This window comes from Lampetra fluviatilis, chromosome 50, assembly GCF_964198595.1.
Source record: "Lampetra fluviatilis chromosome 50, kcLamFluv1.1, whole genome shotgun sequence".
NCBI classification, from domain to species: domain Eukaryota; kingdom Metazoa; phylum Chordata; class Hyperoartia; order Petromyzontiformes; family Petromyzontidae; genus Lampetra; species Lampetra fluviatilis.
The window spans coordinates 1,886,606-1,906,875 of NC_136324.1; the positions used below are offsets into that span (position 1 = coordinate 1,886,606).

Genomic DNA, 20,270 nt, shown 5'->3' on the forward strand with positions numbered 1-20,270 from the left:
GCATAGCAACGTTGCTCCATACATTTAAATGTTGTTCCCTTGTACGAAAGTGTTTCTTTAAGGTAATCCAGTGTCTTCTACGCATGCCAAATTTGTCAATTAGGAAATGGCCAAACGTGGCCAGCAACTCACTCCTGAAAAACAAGTCTTACTCAGCAAGACTTGTTTTGTGATGTAACGAAACTATTTATAATAAAGCTACCCAACTGGTACATAATAAAAATCATTATTATTATTTGTGACCCACCAAAAGTCCACAATTATTACACCATGAGTTTCATTTTGGCCAGTCGATAAATATTTTGTACAAATTCAATATTCGTGTCTGGCAGGCCTTTGTGACTTGATTTAATATTAAATGGTGTAAAAAAAAATAATACGCTTTACTGAGCACCGTGTGTCTAAGACGAAGTGATCAAAAAGGACATGACAACTGGATATGCTAATAACGTTAATCCTTCACACAGGCGTGAATCCGACAGTTATACACCAAGTAATCTATGCGATGCCACCAGGTTGTGTTGCCTTTTGGGGAGATTCGATACACAAGTCACAACACCGGAAAACTTGCCAAGGTACTAAGTGCAAAAATGTACTGAGGTAAAACATTTTTTTTGTCAATTCATGACTAGGGCATTGGTAGCCGTAGAATGGATTCTGTTCTCTCTATGAGCCATCCCAAGCGGCCTACAACTTGGGAAATTAAAAACACAAGGATTAGACGGAAATTTATCTTGTTAAACTCCATTGTGTGTCCCGCGTCTGGCAATGCCAGCACTGTGTGTTGTTATTTAAAATTGACGCATCTGACGCCACGTCAGTCTTGACCCAAACACGGACGTTTCTTCAACATCCCAATTGAATTGGTTTGGGAAAAAAAACCATTGCTTGATATTAACGATTCCAAAGGATACTCATGAGCACCATGAACTGTCTGACATCCAGTGTGCCAATCTTACTTTCCGAGCAATAGAGTGCAACCAAATTATCACTTGACATGAAATTCTGATTCATCACCAGCATGACAAACGTACCAGCGTTTTCACAGTCTCTTATTAAGAAGTCCTAACTTGGGGACATTGCCAAGAGTTTTTTTTGAATTTGCCATGTAAATTTTTTTTATTTTACCAGTTAAGGCCACAGACGATAGCTCAACGAAGTGGCTTATCACGTGGACATTTATATCAGCAAAATACTCAAAACGCAAGATGGTAAATATGGAGGAAAAAAACGGAGGACCCGGAGAAAAATCTGCACAACCACTGGGAGAGCATGTAAACTCAAAATACATAGGCGTCAGGGTCTGGATCGAACCCATGACCTCATGTATACCAGGCGAGGTAGTTAACATCTCACCACAGTGCCCCCCCCCAACCCCAAATATCATGTTCAAATAATACAAAGTCAAGGGGCAAACCTGCAATTCCTCGCTCATGTCACTGCTGGCAGAAGCCTTCCCCTCTAGAGCTAATTTTTTCCCATGCTGGCCAGATGTCTTGGAAGAGTATACTCACACTTTACCCAAACATAGGTGACCTGCCGATTGACTAACTGTGGTGAACCCATTTATGCTGCTGGGTGGACAGAGGCAGGGGTGTGAGGTGGGGGGTAAGACGTTTGCTGCACCGTTGTTTCAACTGCCGTGCTGGAAAAACAAACCAGTCACCAGTGTGCTCATCACCATATCAGAACCATGCGTTCGCAATATATCATCTATTATTATTATAGAAGTCAAATCAATGTCAAAGCCGATTTCCTCTCAAATACATTTCAGGGCGGAATGTATTTCCAGGTTATAGGCCTGAGCCAGCAAAGGAAATGACACTTTATTTTGACAGGGCTAAGTAATTTCACCTTTGACTTCCCACAAAGTGGTACTCGTTTTACTGACCCAGCAGAGAAAGAAGGTATCAGTCTATCCCTGGCCAAGATTTGAACTCTCAACCACAGCAACGCGAGGCCAGACACTGGAGGAGCTACGTGCATTTATACATAATAAAACATATTGAGGGGTGTTACCTAGCAATGATGTTTTTCATCAAATAGTTAAACGTGCTTATCTTCAATGCTTTAATTTCAGCAAAGCATTTGCCCAAGCGTGTCTAGCTCTGGGGAGAAACCACTGTGCTGGGGCATATAACCAGCTAGAAATTTCCAGATTGTTAGATTTTTTGACATCGTAAGATACATTCTCCACATTGTTTAATGTTACCCGTTTGTGGCAGCACCATTGTAGTTTGCTGGTTTCACAGGAGTAACACAGACGCCTGCAGCATGCGAACACGCACATCTGTGTACGTGCCACTACCATGGCACAGAGACTACAAAAATGTTTTACTTTTTATCGTTGAAATGCACACTGTATACATGTTATATGCACTGTATGCAGCCAACTGTGCTAATCAGAGGTGATGATTCATGATTACATTTTTTAGCACATCCACCACCATCCAAAAGCAGATATGAATAATAAAGACCCAAAGAGTATGAATAATAATAGTCACATATATACTGATGAAATGTAATTAATTCCACATTCGAAAAAAGCACTTGTCTTACATGCATAAAACAGCTGTCACGAACGCACACAAATGTTGATAAACAGCAGCTAGTTTCTTGGGTCAGTTGAGCATGTTGCAGACACAACAAGTTGCAGTCCTATATTGCTAGGCAGCTGGAATTGTGGTCCAAAAAAATCTAGCGCATGATGTTTCTTCATTTTGCAATGATCTCGTGCTGCATGATGGTTTCATCTTAAGATTATCTCACACAAAGAACCCTGCTGGACTTTATGGAATTGAGCCAAGCCTATCGCCAATTTGTCAGAGCCGAAAATAAAACGCTGCAAAATGTAAAAGTGAAAAAGTTTGCATTATTATTAAGTAACTTTATTCTTCATTAATTGGCGCCAAAATTATATAAGGGCGGCTGTAAAATATAAGCGAACATGGCAAGCTCAACCACAATGCGACACCAACTTCTCATTAGTGTACAACTTCTGCGATGATTAATTCAAGTTTACCAAAACCAAAAGTTAATATCATGTCAAAACACGAGGTCCACAATATAGATCTCGACATTAATGTGTTCGCTTGCGCCGCGTGTGCGACGGATGCTATTAAAATCCAATGTAGGTTGTGAGGGGAAGTTTTGGAAGACGCAAGTGATTTTAAACAAAATGACCCAGCATGCACAGCTGCGAGCTGTGAAGGCCAACTCGTTTGCCATCACACAGATCCCATTAGCATCTGGGCAAAAGCAATTAAACAGCTGGAGCTTAATTTTGCATTTAAAGCTGCCATTGTAAGATCCTCATTATTCCACCAAATTGTCTAATACGTTTAAACGAATCACAATTTTAATTTTCCTTGGACTGTTTAAAATGCAATCATTTCTTCGGTCTGTCTGCCTAATGGCATTAATGGTTACATTTTGTGCTTTTGTATCTGACAAGCAGTCCCAAAATTTGAGAGGTATAGATGCTTTAGGAATTTTATTTTACAAACACAAAATGGTGGTTAGTAGCAGTAGCAAAGTGCCTAGTGGCAATCAACCGGGTTTCGCATAAGTTCAATTACTGGCCGTGACCAACTTTTTTGTGAAGTGATATCTAAACCTATTTTTAGCCCCCACGGTCTATCCGTTTACCAACCCCCTCACTGACCAGTGTGGTGAAGTATGGTCAAAATACCTCTATGACTAACACGTCTTGTGGGGAGGCCTTCATCCAACAGTGGATTGACAAAGGGCTGCAATTTTTGCTTTTACTATTGTTACATGAACACGAATATCCACGCTTGTTAAGGCATTTGCTTCATAAGAGAGAGAGATACTACATTTAGAGGCGAGGATGTGTTTTCTTTACTCGCTTTGTCTGATGCTTGAGGAATTCGTCAAAATGTAATTTGGCAAATAATCAGAGACCCACGGTTCTGCTTCCCCAATTCTTTTTTTTAGCAATTTTCATTCGAGAATGCAAACATGCAAAGCTGTTCCCTAATGAGGGTATGCAAAATTAACTAAAGGCAGTTAATGCGAAATCCGACAGCAAAAATAAAGGCCTTCAAGAAAGCGCAATTCTGACACAATTTCACTTTAATCGGTTGGCACATTCATTGGGCGTTTCCTCAAATTTTGACCGAGTGACACATTGGCCTCACACGGCCTCCGAACATAGCTCAGGGCCAAGCAGTGGCATCGGAGAGGCGAATGATGGTTTAGTTGCCTGTGACGTCAGTCAGTACGATGTGAGGACACGGGCATCGCCCCGTCATCTACTCGCAACGAGACTCGTTCATCGCATGCCGTGTCAGCAGCACGGCCCGGGTTCTGCGATGGAAGAAACAACCTGGCCCTGAGTCGCACACTGGTTTTCACGAGCTCTTAACGGCTACTCCCTAAGCAAAAATGAGGGGGGTGAAATGTTTCTTTCTCCGCCGTGATGTTCACGTACATTTTAAATAAGTCATAAAAGATGGTCCGGCGATATTTTCGCGTAATTAAACCGTAACATTCTTAAATAGTTTTAATGTTCGGTCTTTAACTGTGGAAGATTTTTTTTACAATACGGCATCACCTGGATCCACAACAAGAGAGATGGGCAAGCTGCCAAGTTGTTAAAAGATTCGGTCAGCACTGCTGAGAACCCGAGTTCGAATCCAAGTTTTATTTGCCCAAGATTAAACCAGAGGCGGTTTACACTGTCGCAAAGTTGATCGCCTCAGCCTGGTCAACAAGAGCTGTGAATATGTCCTGTGCAGAAAGTCTTGGACACACGGTACAGCACTGCTCTGTGAGATTTTCAAATAGAATCTTTGTCTCATATTATTCTCAAATACAATAGGGGGACATTTTTTCTTTTGCGTTCAGGCGAGAGATTGTTCAATCATTCAATAAATGTCCTTTAAGAAAGGAGATAATGCACCGGCATGTAATAGTATCGTTTACAGTAAATAAAAAAAAATGTATAACTCTAACATGTTACTAATGTTTTCCGTGTTAACACAATGGTTAGTTTCCCGAAATAAAAAAAAAATTAATAGTAAAAATAGCACGCTTTATAAGATGGTCAATGGTTCCAGAATAAAAAATATACCAAACGACCAAACAAACATGCAGAGCAAAGTGCTGGCTTTTTAGCTAATATGAAAACGTATCATTTTCAAAAGGTTACCCAACTGTGGCTCAAGTATTTATTTTCAGCTCTTTGTGACATTTACATTTAAACTAGGCTTGTAGTTCTGGCTGATGTATTACTATATAATGGTCCGTAAATGTGACTTTGAAACCGTATTTGTCATATTGCACATTTATTGAAAACCTAATGTATCAAGAGTAAAAAAAGCAAAAAAAATTAAACTGGAGAGGCACTGCAACAACAAAGCTGCAGCAGTGACAGTATTTCTGCAAAGGACAAGCACTATAAAAATCTGCGCTACGGTTCTAGGGAAATAAATGAATCTACGGCGGATGCACGTGGGAGTTCAGATGTGGCTGGGTCATCTGTAGAAATGTCCTGTTCGTTCCCCTTATTCCACTCGCACATCTAAATCGAGCCTTGTGCAAGGAGCCCTCTCGGTACTGATAAGCGCGGTTGGCGATGTACGGCGCGAAAGAAGGTCAACATACAACCATTAAGGTGGTTTTCCACCGGCCAATTGCCGTGCCGAGTCAAAACCAAACCGTGACAAGCTGGCCTCACACGACATCTAAATCTAGCTCGGGACCAAGCAGCGTCAGCGCCGAGGCTAATGACGGTTTTATTGTGTGTCACGTCAGTCAGGACAATGTGAGGACACGGCATCACTGCGCCATCTACATGCGTCTCGACCCGTTCAATGTGCATTACACGGCGGTCTTTACCTTGTGAGAACACAGCGCCATCACATCATCTATGGACTTCTCGACTCATTCAGTGCATGTGACGTCATGAGCACGGCTCGGGTTCCTGCAGTTGAAAAACAACCTGGCCCCCCGAGTCTCGTGACGGGCTGGCTCGGGGCACAGCCCCAGCGTGGCTCGGTTGTCCAGCAGAAAAGGGTTATTATTCTCCGCGCTCACAGACTGCCACTCTGAGCTCCTGGCAACTTGCTTCAGCCACAGCACTGAATAGATTGAACACATCTCCAATTTGAATGAACCCATTAGTTGCAAATAACGAGAACAGCAAAACATCATACCAATGTATTTGTTTACTTAATAATACTAATTTAAATAATTGACAGCCCTTAGGTAAGTCAATTCCATGCTGGTCAAAGGCCTACCCATACCATGCCTGTAATGTAAATCGCTTGACCATACCTCACCATGCTGGTAAGCGTGTGTAGATTTAGGGGGTGGCCCAAGACCAGTTGAACTATTCCATTCTTGAGTATGATGGTCATATGTTCAGGAGATGAATGCCAATTCCGAGCTCTGTTAGCAATGACGAGAGGACTTCAGGAGACAGTTAATGCAGTTTTAGTTTAGATATAATTCACAGCTTGTGGTAGCCGTGGCCAGGAGTCAACCTCAGGTAGCTGTTCAACCTCGGGGCACAATGCACAAACCTCCGGGATCAACGTTCACATTATTTACTTCAGCAAACACGGATGAAACTCACGATTTCTTATTCAACATCGTTCTGTTTGGGGAACATTTGGCCAAATCCCTCTTGGGTGTTATTGTACATGGGAGAAAACTATATTGGCTGGAGAAAGGCTGTGCATATGAGGGGACATCACTCATGTTCTGAACAGATAGGGCAAGATGTTGCTGAATGGACTGCATCATACAGTTGTATCATGGTCAATTATCAAAATAATAATACCAATTTCTAACCGTTAAGCCATTAACTCTGAGACGAAGACCTCCCCGTGCCGTGTTATCATTGCTGTTGTTTGACCATGCTTCACTAGTTCAAGTTCATGTATTTGGTATTAGCCCTGTGAGCCATGCGGCTCCTGAATCGGGTGCAACCGCAACAAACAAAAAACAAAAACATGAACAAAAAAACATCTTAAAGTGAATATGTGACTAAGTGCAAACAGAAATACAAGAAAAGACAGCAAAACATTGCAGAAAAAAATCACCGTACACTACAATGGGCAGTGCAGGTTGGTGAAGGCAGGGAGGGCCCAGAACTAGTTTAGACATGACTCAAACTCAGGTTGCCAAGTTCATGGCACAGTTCACCAACCACTGGTCCCCCCCCACCCCCCGATATTAAAATATGCGCGCATAGATCATGCGCCCACAATACTGTTCGCATGATATCCTCATGGCCAGTGGCTGTGAAGCTTCAGTCTTTAATAGAACGTCAGCTAATGCAACTTAATGTGTCGCTATTATTTCATTATGACCAGCATTTTACTTGATTACAATTACGAGGATGGCTATCAATCGAGCAATTGGAGTTATGAATATATATTCATCCTGATTCCTTCAGTCTGAATAAAGATGTCTGATTCTGATTTCACTCGGTACCAGATTCCAAGCGACTGAACTTGAGCGGCAAATTTCCCCCACACTTCTGCGCTCCGTACCAGCTCCTCGTGCTCAGAAATGCCACTCCCCATTATATTTGCACTTCACAGACGTTGCTGCGTGTTCTGCGATTGATGCAAAAGTATACCATTGTGTTTTACACTTCACATAGCCCACAACAGGGCAATATTATTGTGGAGGAGTACTGCCCATTATATAAGCCTTTTGGTAATTTTAATATTTGACCTCTCCAAAAAAGCCAGTGATTTCTTGCTTCATTGAGCGTTGAGGTGGTGGGATCATCTCCTGATCAAAGCCCTGATCCAATGGTGGAAATTCCACGTTCCCATGGTGGGGTGCGAGTATTTCCATGGGACAACGACTCTGAACTGGTACTCATTTATACAAACCCCAGACAGATGACGGGCTGAATCAATGCCCTCCCCACCTCCAAACCAGTATTTGAACTCGCAACCTTCTGATTGAGAACCCCCCCCACTCTACCGCTGAGCCACCTGGCAGGTTATTCACAACCAAATTATTGGCAGTGTCATCAACTGTACATAGAGCCTTGTGCCCTTATCATTATATAGTTAGAGGAACTGAGAATAAATGTAATTCGCCGCTCTCAACTGAAATGTGGTGCTTTTGCACTCGTGTGAACTGCCTTAATGTCACAGACTTAGGTTACGGGAGGGCCAAGTGTGAAAAGAACACATGAATGCACTCCGTTATCCACTTATCGTCTTCCTATGGCTGGGTAATACGGCGGTACGAGGGGGTTAATGCCTATTCCCCGTGGGAATGCGGCATTGGGACCATCTCTTATATAAGACCTCAGTTTTGCATGTATTAAAAATGATCCTGAAAGAAGTAATGCATTAAAAATGAATAAATTTATTGCAAAAAATCATTCCAATCCAACGGAGAATGGATTCAAAGGACAGTAAGGATGGTTTGACAAATATGAAAAAAACGTAATGAGAAGAGGTGGGGCGAGTGACAAATGGCATTGGGAAATGCAGGCAGGAGGAGGTAAAATATATTGGATTGGGACAACCGCGGGTCCTCGAGCTAAAGGAGCGAATATTCCATTTACACGGCGTGCAGACCCCTCGACCCACTCCTAAATGAAATATCGTGGCTCGCAGAGACCAACAATCAGATGCGTTTCCCCGCACTAGATTATCAACAAAAACACGACGGGGGGGTTTGCAGGCATTAGGGTGTAGCACCCACAGGTTTTGTTGCTATTTAAAACAAAAGGAACACATCTGAGAGAATTCCCTTCCGTCATGAGACATTAATGCTTTCAAGCCCTGGAATAATTTAATTAACCGTCACCTGGGAAAAAATAACTTTGGTCAACTGTGGGACATTACTCCAGAGTCACAGTGTTTTCACCTTCGGTTTCTTCAGGGTTGTTGCAGTCCACTCGGCAATCTGCGCAGGTCGTTATGCTGGTTCGGGTATTAAACACAAAAAGGGATTTAATTTTACCCGTGGATTTACGGAAAATGTCGACACCGTGGGTGCCATAGTGGCGAGATGTTAACTACCTCGCCTGGTATGCAGGAGGTTTGTGGGTTCGATCCCGACCCTGACGCTTGTATATTTGGAGATTGCGTGTATATCCCCGTGGTCGCGTGGATTTTTCTCCAGGTCCTCTGGGTTTTCCCTCCACATTTAGAAACATGCGTTTAGAGTATTTGATTGCAATACATTTCTACGTGATAAGCCACTTCGTTGAGCTATCATTTGTGGCCAGGTTGCTTCTGAAAAAGAGCTGAAAAGCTCAGTAGGCCTTACCTGGTAAAATAATAAAAAATGTTTTTAAGGGTACTTTTACATTGAAACTATTTGCAGTATTTATAGGAAAAATGTCCAGAAAACTGAATCCTAAATTAAATAAAAAAAATACATGTTGTGAATTCAGACAGTATTTGGTCTGTGGACTTCTGTCAACAGAAACTTCAAGCCGAGGCCGTGGGACATTTAAGCACTGTGTAAATTGTATTGACATTGCAAAGGCAAAAACGAATCCCCAACAAAGGCTGAGCCATGAAAACGCAAATAAATATATCCAATGCTTACAATGCCCACCAATTGTTTGGCACAGATTTTTGTAGCCTGCAATTCATCTTTTTTTCCCTTCAAGTATTTACCCCGAGTGTCCCCCCGTTCAATAAATTAAATGAAAATCAACTGCGTGAAATATATGGCAAAGAAAAAGATCCACCCCCTATAGCCTTAACAAAATGTTTGGGTAAGTGCTGTTAGCAAGTATTACGTATGGTGGCTGGCACAGCACACGAAGGGCTGAGTGACTAATGCTACTCCTGGCCACCTTTTGTCTCTGCGGTGCTGATGTTTCACACACACTGCGCCACGTACTCATTGTAAGGTCAAACTGACATTCAGGGAGGCCCAGGACCGGTTCGGATATTCGTCACCGATGTTGAAAGTGAGCGGCAATCGAAGTGCGCTCACCACAACACCTCCCAATACAATGCATACAAACAAGTTACACGAACATACACATACCACACAACTATTTTGAGAATCTCAAAAGTATAGTGGGAATTGAATGACATCAACAGGAATATGTGTTGTACTCATACCACAGGGCCAGGGCTGCCTGTAGACTTATTGGTATTGACAGAGGACAGGGAGCACCAACAGATCACATTGTGGAACACAGTCTACAATCGTTAATTTTTTCTCATGCAACACTACAAATCTACAGACGTGTGACTTCAATTACAACATGATGAGCACAATAATACGCAGCGATCCGAGTTGCAAGCTGCCAGGCATAGCTTTCTCAAAAATTCCGTTACTGCACAAAACTGGGCAGGTTAACCTCGCTCTCTGATGTGTCGTTGCGTTGTTACCTCACGTTGTTGTTTATTCACCAGCTGCTCAATTAAGCTCCTCAAGAAGCTCCCGGCATGCACAGAAAGACGTCGGACATTGCGCGAAACGTCTCACGATACAGCCCGACAGCACAAACCACAACAAACACTCCCAGTGATTAATCTGGCGCTTGCTTTTCTCCGCAGGTCACACGCAATGCACCAGCCTCGTTATTTATTTTGTATTATTATCGTCATTACATTTGTTCAGCCAGGAAAGCCTCAAGTCCCAAGGCTCTTTTTTCAGGAGGGCCCTACTAATTTTCGCAGTGGGTGGGGTGACGATCGCTGCTTTCCGAGATTAATTCACGAGCAAATGTTTTTTTACTTGGCAAAGTTGGGTCACGACATTGTCCACACATGACCCTGCTCTTTTTCAACTCGCGTCACGTGACCTTTAAACATCCTACCGTGAAAGAGACGGCGCGTCGTGTATCGTTATCGTGTTTAATGCAGCCGCAGCATTACCCAGGGGCAGCCGCGAGCTCGCGCCGCACACCTCGACTACGGGCGACAGCAAAGCGCCAGCGCTGGGGCCTCGCCACCGCCCCCAAGTGGGCCCGACGCTCGTGACGGGAGGGCCGTGCAGGCCGCTCGGTGCAACGGGTGGTGGTGGGGGGGGCGTAATGTGGTTCCCACCACCACCACCACGTGCGGTGAGGCCCATCAGGCAGCGGAGCTAAATCTCCACGCCGATTCTCCGAGACACCCGTCGTGCGGTTATTAAACTGAAAAATTGCTCCGCTCAAATGCCTTCCCCCCCCCACCATCCGGCACCACGGCCGTGGCTCTTCAGGCGAGAGCGGGCTTTGCGGGGTTGGTGGTGGTGGCGGAAGGTAAAAGAGGAAGAAGAAAAAAATGCAGCCCGCCGTATCCGCCACAGTTTATCACACAACCCCGCTTCGTTTCATCCTATTTATCTCAGCGCAAACCCCTCTAAATCATGTTAAGTGGATGTGACCCGTTCCGGAATGATAAGCCGTACGGCCAACTTTTTTGGCAAGTAAAAAAAATGCATTTTATTTTAGTTCCTTTTTCTCTCTCTCTCTCTCAGGACTCTGAGAGAACAATACTCGTAGTTTCCTTCGGCTAGACACGAATTATACAGCCACTAAAGAGCAAAGTCGTTTCTTTAACTAGAAATCAGAAGAACCTATATAGATGCTGCCGTGGTGTATCGGTTAGCATACCGGACTGTCAAGTCCAGAGATATCCGGTTCGATCTCTTGGCACGGCAGTTGATATAATGAGGCAAGTTCCTTAAATCCCGCCTGCCTCAGGCCACCCAGGAATATAAATTGGCACAACCACGGCAATTTCAGAGGAAGGTCGCATGTGGCAGAGAAAAGTGTGGGCACTCCCGACTCTACTCAGATGCCTCGCCAGCATGAAATAGTCGTTTCAAAATCTAAACAAATAAAAAAAATGTATTTAACCAGGAAAGGCCCACTGAGCTATAGAGCTTTTTCAAAAGCGACCTGACCACAAATGATAGCTCAACGAAGTGGTTTATCACGTGGAAATTTCTATAAATAATAAATATGGAGGGAAAACCCGGAAGACCCAGAGAAAAATCCATGCAACCACAGGTATAACATTCAAACTGCAAATATACAGGTGTCGGGGTCAGGATCAAACTCATAACCTCCTGGTATACCAGGCGAGGTCGTTAGCATCTCTCCACCACGGCATAATAGAGCTCCCTCTAGGGGAGGCCTTCTGTCAGCAGTGGCGCGAACAAAGCAGTTGTAGGGCTGTATCTTTGCTTCTTACAATCGCCTCTACATTGGACCGTTATTTTCTGAGGATTGGACGTATGCATTACATTTTGTCAAAACTCTACAGCGATAAAGAGCAACACAAACTCACTGACAAGTCCGAATGAACCGAGAGCACGGATTGTTCTCAGAGCACCTCGAACAAAAAGGCAACACACCTTCACTTATTTTTTCTTTCCCGCTAAACTGGAATGACAACAGGCCGCGGTGATGACTTCGCCGGACAGTTTGGACCCTCGATTCTACACACTCACACACTCCACCACCCTGTGTGGACCTCACAGTAACTCACTTGCGTTTACACTCAGCAGCCTCTACATCTTCTTGGTTCTTTCGGTAAAGTCACGTACAATGGAAAGAATAAAAATAATAAAATAAAACATGATAAAATAATTCTCACGCCGTTATTATGTTTTATTTTATTATTTTTATTGTTTCCATTCTACGTGACTTTACCGAAAGAACCAAGAACATGAATCCCTGCAGTCACGAAAGCTTTAAATCGAAGCCTCTACATCTTTAGCATTACCGTGGGCAGATGGCCTTCATATCTCTCGCGCAAATGGCTTCTCACGGCCGGGCACCTTCTCAGGCATTGCTTTTGGCATCAGCTGTGGGCCAGATATGCTACGCTTGAAAATAAGGATGGGTGACCAGCCCAGGGAATGTAGTTTTTGGTTGGTGAGCAAGCAGCGTTCGACTGTACACCACATACCTACCTACCTACACCCACACACATACACACGCACTGTGAACCAGATTCTGGATAAGAGCAGTGAATTCCCATTACCATTGTGCCCACACTTTGTAGACGATGAAAAAGCATTCGACTTAGTAGAAATTGATGCAGTCGTCCCGAGCTCTCACAAACCGAGGATATATAAGACGGAGAGTTTCGTCACCTTCCCACCTCATTGTGAACCGTAGCGACGCTGACGCTGCTGCGGTCTGATTGGTTATCACGCACGCAGGACCTGCCGTCAAGTTGTCGCCGATTCGATTCAATCTCTGGGCGCGGCAATTGTAAACCATGGTAAAAGTATCTTAATTCTCATCACCTCCCCCTCCCCCCGTGCCTCTGTCCGCTGAGCAGTACAAATGGGATACACCACATCTGTCTGGCAACAAAACTGACACCTTTTGTTTACAAGGAGTCATGTTTGCATAGACCACAATACCTGCAGTCATAATGCAAACAAAAAACATAACTCTGATAATGTATGCACTGTCCTTGAAGTTGATTGGTCCACACCCGAGACAGCTTTCCTTAGAGCCTAGTCTCACATGGGTTGGACCAGATGACGCCAAAAGGCGCACATATTTTATACTGGCAAATGAGGTTCCAATGGTGGGATACACCACAGTTAGACAATTGGCAGGACGTGTGTGGTGGGATGTAGTATGGCTACCCCCACCTCTTGAACGACATCACGCAAACATGGAAGACTAGGCCAATTACCCTCCCTTGAGCTCCCTCTAGTGGGAGACCCTTTCCCGCCCCAGCAGTGGCTTGAGCAAGCAATTTCAGGTTTCCACTTTAGCAACCTACTCACCCCTTGCTTCAGCTTTTGTTGTGCAGCAGCAGCAGCTGTTGAAAAAAAGTATTCCGCGTGGAGCTTTCAACAATGCAGCAGATAGATTACGGTGACCGTAACGGTGAGTTACCAAACGCTCCGATGCAGTAAACCGCTACTGAAAGTACGGCACAAATGTAGCCATGGTCTGCACTCTGTGCGTTTGCTCGTACATGCTCCATCAGCCCCTCGACTTAGGAGTCATTTGCTTCCATTGAGGCTCCCAATTGGTCTTTTTAAAACCACTTACGGACGTGCGCTGGATAAAGACCGATCTTTGCCGATTATTCTTCTCTTCTTTTCATGTTTAGGCTTCTTTCATCACTGCCAATGTGCTGTGAGTGTCCCTTGAAGGGCGAAACCACCTTACCCCCCCCCCCCCCATCGCAATCTTAAGTTACCACAAGTTCAAGGCGCTGCGCAGACTTGGGAGACTTTGGCTCGGCACAGACTGACATTGCATTGTTCCAACCTCCCACGACCACCCCCCCCCATTAATGTTGATCAATTCTCCCGTGAACAAACCCTGGGGCTTCTGAAATCAAGAGAGTGCCCCTCCACCATTTTCAGCCGAGGAAACACACCGGCAGATTTCACCACTTCGTTTCGACCGCACAAGCCACCGCGCTCGCTCTCAACAGTTGAGGGCAACTGAATCGCGCATAATGGAAATGCCTGAGCGATGCTAAACCGATCAACGAGGCGAAAGAAAGAAAAAACGCAACACAAGAGGAAGCCCCCTCCTGGTTATGGACGTTGATCACTTCTCACTCGTTCGCCAGCACCGGCGAGATTCTTCAAATCGATGGCGGTTAGATGTATTGCAGAAATCACGTGACGGGATGAGTGTCGTAAACGGGCGCTATGTAAAGTCGTGCCCGTGTGAAGCACCTTGAAATGCGCCCGAAATGTTTTTTGCAGCCAAGCTTGCCAACTCTGCTTAAACGCTCGATTCCCTCTGATGTTCTCTGGCCGCCCCCATTGTATTTATCAACGCGACACACGTTCGTTTGGTGCGCAGCAACCTCCCTTACAAGGCACCAAACGTACACGGGCACAAAGATAACACTCCAACTGATTGGAGCACACAGTGTGTAAGCAATACTGACATTTGGCTTGGCCAATTGTAAAAGGGGCTAAAGTCAGCCTATCTGCTCACCTGCAGCGACACAGCACCAGAGGTCTTCACAGCAACGGACACGTTCACGGCCCAAAGCAAACACGCTCACACGCGCAAAGGATATCTTACCAATAACGAATACAGCTGATTTTTTTCGTTTTAAACCTTTAAATAAACGGGAGCGCGAGGGACTTGCCTTCAGGTGAGCCACGGCAGACGCTGGCTCCACGTCCGGCCTCTGCACCTCGCCGATGAGCTCCTCCGCTCCGTTGAGCCACTGGGCCGTGGACACGATGTCACGGTGCAGCTGCTGCCAGCGCTCGGTGGCGTCGTCGAAGCGCCTGCGTAGAGAGACAGGAGGCACACGGGGAGGGCACAAATTAAAACAAACGCCGGCGTGCCCGCGTGCCCGCGTGCCCATGGTGCATCTCCGCTGGGGGGGGGGGGGGGCGCACGTGTGTGTGTGTGCTGGCACAGGTGGTGCATCAGCCAGTCATCTCGGTCATCTCAGTCAGTCGACCGGTGGCACCTGCTGGGTCTGCCCCGTGACCTCCTGCCAGCGGGCATTCAACACTTCACGTGGCCTCAAGGTGCACATGGCCTGGCACAAGCGTCGTGGTGACGTCACCGCCACTTAGTGGCGAATGGCGGTTGTTGTTGTTGTTGTTGTGTGCTGGCTACCCAGCGCCCTCACGTACCGTGCCGGCCTTCAAGGGGGCTACTCGCAAATGGAATTTGCCCCAACAGTCTATTGAAGGCTGCGCGGGGGATCTTTTTCTTCGTCTTTGTGTGCGGCCCTGAGCGTTTTTGCAAGGCCGGGGGGGAGTGGAAGTGATGGTGGCGGTCTTTGACGACGGCACATGAGAAGTTGGCGTTGACCAACAACGTCTAAAGTCGCGGGTGCCGATTCATGTCCCGGTGACGTGGCACAAACACCTCTGTGTTAGAGCCATCGGTACACTTTCTATGTTCACGCAGTTTTTGCCAGCGCTAGGCTATTACGGTACAGTGTCACAGACAAGTTTCTGTGCAGCTTTGCAGTTTGATAGAAAAAATTGTAAATGTTGACTATAGAGAACATTGGAACAATTTAAGTTGAAATGAGATTTAAAAAAAAACATCCTCAAATCAGCACTGTGTAGCACCATTGGCAAACCTGAGCCAGCGGTGGACATTCCACATTCCCACTGCTGTGAAGCAGATTCCAATAAGACTGGTGGACATCACACAAAGTGGACCCCCTGATGGACCATTATTTCACAAGCTTTTAAGTGCGAGTCAAATGCTCCTCGAACAGTAACACCAGATCAGATAAATGATGCTGATTCTGATTCTGTAACACCAGATCAGATAAATGATGCTGATTCTGATCATGATGATCCCCCTCCCCTCCCAGTAAACGTGACGATGACTGAAAGATCACAGATGATAAGATCGGCAATGATTCAATAAATCATCCCAATTTAGGGTCACAATGCGATTTAATAATCCCTTTTTTTTTACAAATGCATTTAATGGTAGCACCCCTAGTTGCTGCAGGGATGACGTAAACTGATAAAAAAAAACACGATTGATTCGTACACGTGCCATTCAACTTGTGCATCGTGGGATAAAAATAACCAGTATACATATTGACAAAGTGAAACATTGTCCCACCTGACAATTATTACCACAAGACGTTCATAAAATGCGGACACGCGTATGCATGTGCACGTGCGTGAACCCTGTTGACCCCGCCCGCCAGTGCGCACGTGCCCTCCCGAGCAGGCGCTTCACGCACCGCTTGCGCGTCACGTGCCGCTTGCACGCACGTGCGCGCAACGTACCGCTTGCGCGCGTCGTAGGCCTGGTTGACGCGCGAGCGCTCCGTGTCGAGGCGGGTCAGGCTCGCCCCGATGCGAGGCACGTCGGCCGCCGACGCAGCCCTCAGCATGGCCGGCTGCCTCTCCCGCACGCTCAGCATGGCGTCCTCCACGCCGTCCAGCTCTGTCCGGATCCTCTGCAGAAGGGAGAGCGAGCGAGCGGTGGGGGGGGGGGCAGAGGTGTCAGAGCGACGAGACGAGGGTCGGTGGATCACACACGTTGCTGTGAAACTCCCTTCCCGTCGGCGGTTCGGGCAAACGTGGACTACATACTGTTCTGTCTGTGTGGGATAGGGTGTTGCCCCCTCGCACGCGTAGGATTTCTCCGGGTACTCCGGTTTCCCCCAGTGAATAAACACTCATTAATTGCCCGATAACATTTTAACATATAGAGGACCACAGATCCGCAGGGGGGAATTGTACGCTGGCTCACCGCCTGGCTGCCTCTCTCCCTGGCTGCGGGTGCTCATCACGGCTCCGAGCCACTCTCTCTTCAAGTGCGAGCCAATACTGAGAGGCGCATCACAAGTTTAAATGATTATTCATTGAGGCCCTCGCCGCGCAATGAGATTTCCTGGGTTTTAATCCGGGTTCCGGTGGCCCGCGGTTACACCGGGTTTTTCAAGTGGAACTCGTTTGCCAGTATCAACTTGGTCATGAGCACAGTCTCTCACTAACATTCAACGTCTTGGGTTAAACACAAATACAAAGGAGAAAACTTTGTAAGTACATATTTCATCATTATTATCATCACTCATGATCAATTCATTGATGGATGAAGGCCTCCCCCAAGCCATCCCCTACTCTCATGATCCTGTGATGTAATAATCCACCCAGCACCTGTATATGAGCTGATTTCACAGCTCCATCTCATTGGTGGACGTCCACTCGGATTCCTTCCATCCATTGCCTGCCACTCCATCATTTTTCTTGATCAACAGCCATCATCCCTTCGAGCCGTGATGTGTCTTGCCCAAGCCCAACGACCTTGCTGTTTGAATCTTGTCGTCAACCCGCATACACTCTACAATCCATCCATTACTCTTTTTATCCCTCTATACAATTCCTTGCATGCACGTCCCCATGATTTATTTTTGCCACTTTTCAATTTTTGCTCCATGATGATCCATATGTCCGTACATCATAGCATGCGGGCACAATCGTTCCCCAAAAATTTTACTTCCTGCTATAGCTGAAAGTCAAATTCCTGTCTTAGCCAAAGCAGATCAGATTTCACATTGGTTCGTTCACCTGATGCATTTTGCTTTAGAACCTTTCAGAGAAACGACATTTTTACGGACGGAGAGCCGTCTATGCTCAGTTTGAAAAAAAAAAAAACCTCACCACATCATAGCGAACAAAGCAACACAGATAAACAGATATATTTATTGAGGACATCAACCGAGGAGATGGGAGAGATTAACCGAGCTGGTGTGCAGACGCGAGGTGGATTATTAAATCTCAGCATCGCGATAGACTACGGAGAATCGGGGAAGCCTACACCCAGCAGCGGATTAAGCCTGGCTGAATCGATGGCAATGGTAACACACTCGTCGTACGCACGCACACAAATATAAGCAAACTCAAACATATTTACTGCACACTCACACGCATACAGAAAAACACGACACATAGCTTAAACATGTATTACATATACAGAACATACCTCCCACACGTGCACGAAGCAATATATGCATTCACACATAGGTTTAGCGCAAACACACACATGCATAACAGCGATCGGAGTACAGTAATTGTTCTCCCTTGGAGGTGGAGAGAATTCTAATATTGCCTGTAATAGTGCTGGGAATATGGAGGTGGGGGGGGCAATAGAAAAGCACGTCTGCTATGCCCGGGCACCACCTTGTCAATACAATTTCACGTAGTTGCATAGGTATACCGCACGGGCACGATCTCGGGGCATGAGGACACTTAGCAAGCAGACGGAACGGGCGCGAGCCAAGTCAGCCAGACCCTGGGTGTCTCTGCGGTGAGAAAGAGCCGCATGTGGGCCACCATCCCTACGGCCACACTGTAAATCAGATGTTGGATCTCGGCTGTGCGTCCCGGAATAAATATCATTTGCAATATAAAAAAAAAATCCACAATTCACCACCGCTGAGACTGAGTGAGAAAAAAGAAATGGTGCGGCGGTGAAACAGGATTTAATTACGAGGCGAGGCAGATAAGGTTGAATTGCTGCCTTATCTCGATTTGAAATTCTTATGTTCTTACACTGCAACGCTGGGACTTTTCATTCAATTTTATTTTTTTTAACACAAATCTTTCTGAGGAATAGATGAACGTGGCGCAGACTTCCCCCGTCGTAGGCAGCTCTGCAGCATCGCGCCGTATTTATAAGCCGGGAAAAACTACTCAAGTCATGTGCTGCCCCCAATATATTTCTACCGGGGGACTTAGGTGCAAAGTTACCACTGCGCCTCCTGCCTGGGAACACCATGCAACTGGTGAAGATGTATTGCGAGAAAAGAACCGGTGCATTGACAAGAAGTGGCAATTCTACCCCTGACACATTCATTAAGGTTGGTTGGCACTGTGACAAGGTTCTTAGCTTGCAGAGTCCATGATCCACCAGTTCTAGCCGAGCGTCTGCCATCCTGACATTGTATGGCGAGAAAATATTATCAATAGGCACATACACCCCCCCCCTCGTTCCCTAAAGGGATGTGTTTCATCTGCAGCTTCTGCTCCCTTGTGGGGAGAGGAATAAAATGAAATGAGCCTGAACTGTCTACTTTTCTTATGAAAAAGGTGAGACGGGCCTTTCTTGCACACATCCCGTGCAAATAACAACAACTACAATAGTAATAAGTACGTTTGTTTGCCCAGGAAAGAGTCAATGAGTCTCGATATTTTATTGCTTGAAGAGAGTTCTGCCGATAAATGTTAAACCAATTCCTGTACTTAATTAACCGCAATTTATATGCGTAGATATATATACACGGCAAGCTAATGAACATGCAATCTACTATTAATTACTATTAAAAAAAAGGAAGTTTTATTTCAAGCTTTGTGCCAGTTAATTCACAACTGTAAAACACCTCATTCAAGACCTCCTCCTGGCTTTGACATTCCTCCTAGAAGACACCGGTGGTGTAACCATCAACCCCACGTCTGAACATCAACAGGCCATTGCATACATCTCAATCATTAATGGAAAATTTAAGTCAAGCGACAGCAGTTCGATTGTGGTCCAGCCACCCAATCAAACTATGGACGACACAGTAAACCACCATAGCCCTGCGTTCCTTCAACGGAGGACGCAGAGCAAATCTACAGCAGCTCTCTCCTGAAGCCCTCTCATCGTGGCCAGCAGACCTAAACATTGGCATTTAGCTCTTAGACATATTACCATCATACGCAAGAATAGAATGCGACTGTAAATGCAACACCCTTTAACATCAATGTAACGTGTTTGACGGAAGCCCAAAATAACCTCGTTTGTGCTTTTTTTTACATGAAATCCTCAGTAAGTTTACATCAGTAGGCCATGTACAATTAACATATTTCATTGCCCGCGACAATGTACTTCCTCT

General features: G+C 45.6%; 1 protein-coding gene across 3 annotated transcripts in view; it reads right to left on the reverse strand.

The window, feature by feature from the left end:
* Window positions 1-20,270, reverse strand: part of LOC144948610 (dystrophin-like) — a 639,922-nt gene that overhangs the window by 272,539 nt on the left and 347,113 nt on the right. For all 3 annotated transcript variants that reach the window (XM_078878206.1, XM_078878207.1, XM_078878208.1), the window contains 2 exons: window positions 16,678-16,850; window positions 15,048-15,192 (listed from right to left, as the gene is read on the reverse strand). In XM_078878206.1, the coding sequence (XP_078734332.1) occupies window positions 15,048-15,192; window positions 16,678-16,850 (318 nt within the window). The remainder of the gene's footprint in view (window positions 1-15,047; window positions 15,193-16,677; window positions 16,851-20,270) is intronic.